The 6,136-nt window shown below is 34.5% G+C and overlaps 1 protein-coding gene across 1 annotated transcript; it reads right to left on the minus strand.

Annotated features, from left to right (window-relative positions):
* Positions 1-2,052: 2,052 nt before the first annotated feature.
* On the minus strand, positions 2,053-6,136 carry LOC114942571 (uncharacterized). Its single transcript, XM_085487444.1, has 5 exons — positions 5,080-6,136; positions 4,576-4,674; positions 4,384-4,501; positions 4,134-4,237; positions 2,053-2,258 (listed from the first exon to the last, which is right to left on the minus strand). The coding sequence occupies exons 1-2, from the start codon at positions 5,470-5,472 to the stop codon at positions 4,666-4,668; spliced, it is 402 nt and encodes a 133-aa protein (XP_085343570.1). The 5' UTR covers positions 5,473-6,136; the 3' UTR covers positions 2,053-2,258; positions 4,134-4,237; positions 4,384-4,501; positions 4,576-4,665.

The raw sequence follows: 6,136 nt of genomic DNA on the forward strand, positions 1-6,136 counted from the left end.
CTTTATTTCTTTAGGGGGAATAGGGGATACATGGAATTAAAAATCTCTTGTAGAGATTATTCCAATTGTATATCTTGGCAGTGTCCAAGTAAAAATTTGGTGCCTTGTGCACAGGTATTTAATTCTAACGAAAAAATTTAGTTTCGTTTAGAATAACGCACTGTCATCCGCGATTTGGCTCTTATTGCCTATCTTATATATGTTAAATTTATATTTATATTACAGAGCCTAGTTAAACTCTTAATTTATACACGCTGGCTTAAAGGCGTTTATTTACCAACATTAATATATATAACAGAGAAAAGTATAGAATCGAAAGGATCTGAATAGCTCAGTTGGAAGAGCAGTCGCCCGGCAAGCGAAAGGTCTCGGGTTCGATTCCCGATTCTGCGACTTTCGGATCTATATTTTTCTCTCGCACTTTATTTCTTTAGGGGGAATAGGGGATACATGGAATTAAAAATCTCTTGTAGAGATTATTCCAATTGTATATCTTGGCAGTGTCCAAGTAAAAATTTGGTGCCTTGTGCACAGGTATTTAATTCTAACGAAAAAATTTAGTTTCGTTTAGAATAACGCACTGTCATCCGCGATTTGGCTCTTATTGCCTATCTTATATATGTTAAATTTATATTTATATTACAGAGCCTAGTTAAACTCTTAATTTATACACGCTGGCTTAAAGGCGTTTATTTACCAACATTAATATATATAACAGAGAAAAGTATAGAATCGAAAGGATCTGAATAGCTCAGTTGGAAGAGCAGTCGCCCGGCAAGCGAAAGGTCTCGGGTTCGATTCCCGATTCTGCGACTTTCGGATCTATATTTTTCTCTCGCACTTTATTTCTTTAGGGGGAATAGGGGATACATGGAATTAAAAATCTCTTGTAGAGATTATTCCAATTGTATATCTTGGCAGTGTCCAAGTAAAAATTTGGTGCCTTGTGCACAGGTATTTAATTCTAACGAAAAAATTTAGTTTCGTTTAGAATAACGCACTGTCATCCGCGATTTGGCTCTTATTGCCTATCTTATATATGTTAAATTTATATTTATATTACAGAGCCTAGTTAAACTCTTAATAAAATATTAATTTATATTGTGTACAAAAAGATGGACACGTAAAATAAACAAATATCATTTTAAATAAAAACGCGTCTTAATGATGAAATTCATACCTTCTTCCACAAGACATATTTCATTATTTTCAGTAAGAATTATGTAATTTATTTGTTGCTTTGCGAACTTATAATTACGACAGGAAATGAATGGCATTATATTGTTAAATTGTGTAAAATTGGTGTCAGGATTAGGTTCTACTTTGAATTATCACACTGGTATAATTAATTTGAAATTCATCATTACTATGTTCTACGATCATTCCGACCGCAAATTTTATATTCTCCCAACTTATATTTAACTGCTCTAGTTTTTTAAGGTAAATGTGGACCTGGAAAGTGCAAACTTAGACATTAAATAATTATTCTTGTAAATTGATTCCTTAATAGATTCTTTTAGTAGCGTTAATACATTAAATTACAATACGTAATTGTAAAATAATAATTAACTATAATATGTAATTTATGTAATAGTAATTGTACGTGCGTTATCATAGAGAAATCTCAGAGATATTATTGTTATAGTCCGAATGACTATAACTATATTATATTAAATATCATATTAATAATAAATTAGTAAGTCGGCATTATATAATCGTTTGAGAAACGTTCTCACGCTCTCGCGAAGCGCTTATCGCGAGAAGACGCAAACGCGACAGAAAATAAACGACACGCCGGAAACCGCGAATCGCAAGCAAAGAGTTAACCTGCTTCGCTTGCACCTAGATAAAAAACGCGTGAATAAATTAGCCAATGAGAGAGCTTTTCTACATCTTCCCCCAAAAGATGTGGAAAAGACAGGAGACCTCCGCGAATGGAGAGCGAGGCGATGAAGGCAGTCGCTAACAAAAATCCAGAGAGACAAGTCGCTAATTCGAACCTAATCAAAAGTACAACTCGCTGAATCCAGGATTAAATCAACTTAAGAGAAATAAGAGAAATAAAAGATTTATTCAACTAAACAATTGGAGTTCGTCAAAAGTGGAGACGCCCGCCGATCCTTAGAGTCCCCATCCTTTCAACGGCTGAGACCCGAAAATTTTCTCGTGTCTCACCAGAGGCACAACAATTGATGGCAGCGGTGGGATCTCAACCGAAGGATAGACGTCGTCTCCAAAATCCCCACAGCGGCGAAGACCTGTAAAAACACATAAAATTATAAAAAGTGTTAGACGGGCACGTCAGTAACACTGACGGAAACAAGCAGAAGCCACGACAAGAAAGAGAGAACGGACAACACAAGCAGTACTACGAGCGATGAGCAACTGAGGCCCGAAAGGAATCGCCAACGCCCAAGGACAACGCTGACCTACGACAACCTCACGGACAGCGCACCAACAAGGAGCAGCTGTTATCAGCCCACGAGTGATCGAGTTACAGCAGCCGCAGCCGAGCCGTGTAAAGCGTAACGATGCGAGCCCTAATACTGTAAGTCCGAATTTATTTGATTGCGTGAATGTCGGAAGGTGACGAAACACCCCGACAAGCGATTAAAAACCAATAGTGGTTGCATAGTACACCCGTACGGTTAACAATAGTTATAAATATAGTACGGTTAACAATAAGGTTAACATTCGTAGAAATTTAGACAACGACTTGTCAAACGAAAATAATACCGAGTTACCTCCGAACGTAATAAACAAACGAGAATTTCCGTTTACTAGTTTTGACGCGAGTATATTCCCACATAATTGGAGCGACTCCGTTCAAGTAACTCGATCAAGACGAACCGCGTCGATTGCGACCGTATATCAGCCGAACTCCGAGTAGAGTATCATCGCGGAGAGAATTTTCATTAACGTCATACGACAGCAAAATATTTGACCCCGAAGAAATTTATAGCAAAATGAATATGGCAGAAAATACAAACGCGAACGTGATTATTCCGTCAGCCGCGATAAATGCCGAAATAAGCATACTCCGACAAACCCTTACCCAAATGGGACAGAATTTAGACGCCGCGTCACAACAACCCTCCGTCATAGTGCCCAGGGAAACTTCCCAAATGCTTAATATAATACAAGTTATACATGCAGAGCTACATACAGTAAACACACGTACGGATAGGATAGAAGCCGCACGGGCATACACACATACAGACGAACGACGGGAGTCCGATTACGAGCCTCGTATGACTTACGGACGCACTGAGCGCGACGTACGAAATCGACGGAGTACTGCACGACAATATATGTCTCTAAAAGAAGCGCGAATGATGATACCCGAATTCGACGGTACATCGCGACACCGTCTACAAGAATTTCTGAACGCATGCACATATATCATGCAAAACATACACCCCGGAGACGAAGAGTCTCTGATACAAGGCATACTATTTACTAAATTAAAGGGTAAAGCCATGCAAGATTTCGAAACGCGAGACATACAAACGTTTGAAGAATTGAAACAACAACTAGAAACTGCATATCAAAGCAAGCAAAGTACTGCCCACTTACAACTAGAATTTAATTCACTAAAGCAGAAATATAATGAGACAGCACAAAGTTTCGGGCAACGCGTCGACCAGCTCGCGATAAATTTATACGATTCAATGATAGAGGGAGAGAACCATGCGAGCTCAGAGAAACGCACTATTTTACAAACGATCCAAAAACAAGCGTTATTGGATTTTCAATTAGGGTTACGAAGCGACTTAAAAGTACTCGTACGCTCACAACGATATACGACGAGAGCGAGGCGATGAAAGCAGTCGCTAACAAAAATCCAGAGAGACAAGTCGCTAATTCGAACCTAACCGAAAGTACAACTCGCTGAATTCAGGATTAAATCAACTCAAGAGAAATAAGAGAAACAAAAGATTTATTCAACTAAACAATTGGAGTTCGTCAAAAGTGGAGACGCCCGCCGATCCTTAGAGTCCCCATCCTTTCAACGGTTGAGACCCGAAAAATCCCTCGTGTCTCACCAGAGGCACAACATTATATATTAATATGCAACACATATATGTATATACATATATATATATATATATATATATATACTCCTGGTATACCTGTTCCCTAGGCCATACACAATTAATGTGTCGTGGAATAAATTTAGAAACTTTATCATGTGGTATATCGTATTGTCAAACATGTTTATCAACATTTTCCATATCTGAAAAAGAAAGAATAAAATATAAAAAAATAATAGATTGTATAATCTTTAAAATTATATATAAAGTCTGTTTTATTGACTCATATATTTACAAACATTAATTAATGTAAAAATTAATAGAAATTAATATATGAATAATTGTCAACCTCACTAGCTGTTATTTTAAAAGTGTTCCCATTAATTAACAGTTCTTCTATAGGATGCTCTGTCCAATTTTCAAGAATTTCGTTAAAACATTTTACATTTTCTAAACTAATCGTGACACTGTGAACAATAAAAAATTATCTATGTGTGTATATCATAAGAATACCAAAAATACCATGTTACGTTGCACTTACTAGTTCCATTTCCAAAATAAGCATATAGTTTTACCGTAGATACCAGACGGCTTAATAACTTTTAATATATTGCAACGTAGACCAAGCCTCCTAGCAACGCTGTAATATATTATTAATAAAATTAATCCATGACCATATTTATTTTTTAAGACCTGTGTCGGAAATTATAATACAGAAATTATTTGATGCGAGTACATTTTTAGGATATAACAAACATAGAGATAATAACAAGAAAAACGTGATATGATTATTCATATGATTTATAGAGATAATAATTATATGAATAGTTAATTTATTGACCAAAAACTGGCTTATTTTATTACGTGAAAAAGTTACAACATTTCGATCACTGCTTGTGATCCTTTTCAAGTAAACTAAAAAAACATTGTTAAATTGGATTAAAGGAATGCAAACAAAACTTAATTATAAAATCATAAATTCTAACTCACATCAAATAATTATAATATAATAATAAAATAATATAATTATAATATAATAACTCACATAGTCTATGCACATGTATTCCAACTTATTGTCATATTTATTTAACGGACATGATCGAAAGTTTAAGTTGTTACATATATATTCCTGGAGTGTATCTATAATCTGAGTTCCTTCTGTTTCGTTCCAATAATTATCGTCGATATTGTTGTTTTTCCAAAAGGAAACAGTTTCAGTGGACGTCAAGAATATCGAATAATCGGGATATTTTTGTCTGAGACACTTTAATACATCTTGTGCAATACTATCTAATGACGCTTGTACATCCGAGTAAAAAACATACTTTTCAGGTTGAGCCCATTGTGCCATGATAGTAGCAATCCTTTCAAAAAGCTGTTCTTCAGGAGATCGTCCTTTATAGATCCTCCATTTCCTCCTCACCAAAGATTGCCTCATATAGTGAAATAATTTTGTTTTGCAATATTTTTCGTTTAGATCGCAACTAATTCCTTTGAAAAATTGACATATTAACTATGCAATAAGTTTATTAATCTATAAAATTTATTACCACTTTAATTTATAATTTATAATGAAAATCTTACCGTGAAGATTGTTCATTAAGCAAGTATTTAAGCTCGTCATTGAAAAAAAAAAAAAACATAATATAAAATTTTTAGAACCGATGGTCGAATCATTATGCAACTTATAATCAAAATTCATGTCAGTTTGATCGGAGAAAAGTAATAAAAAGTTGATTATTAAATTTTTAGGTTTATGTATCTCATGAACAGACAAAAATTGTTTTAAATTATATATCCTTGGCAAATCTGTAAAATTGTCTATCAAATTACTATAACGATGATTAAGATAAAATTTTCCGTAATTGTCTCGCACAATTCATGCCTGTTTTCACAAAATTAAAGATTTTCTTTTTTTTCTGTTTGCTTTCTCCAGATTCCTTTTGCTCATATTCTTTAGACTGCTTGTCATAAAGTTTTTTCGCAGAAGGCCATCTAAAATTGAACCAACAAATTTTGTAATAAGCTTTTGAAAATTATATTAAACAATGCTATTTTAAAAATAATGCATTTTTAATAAACTCTTTAAAATATGCCTAAAA

This window comes from Nylanderia fulva, unplaced genomic scaffold, assembly GCF_048542155.1.
Source record: "Nylanderia fulva isolate GAGA-0341 unplaced genomic scaffold, ASM4854215v1 Scaffold55, whole genome shotgun sequence".
In the NCBI taxonomy this organism is placed as follows: domain Eukaryota; kingdom Metazoa; phylum Arthropoda; class Insecta; order Hymenoptera; family Formicidae; genus Nylanderia; species Nylanderia fulva.

What these genes read in the sequence shown, in the direction of transcription:
- LOC114942571 (XM_085487444.1), bottom strand. Translation starts at nt 5,472, where the DNA reads ATGAGGCAATCTTTGGTGAGGAGGAAATGGAGGATCTATAAAGGACGA.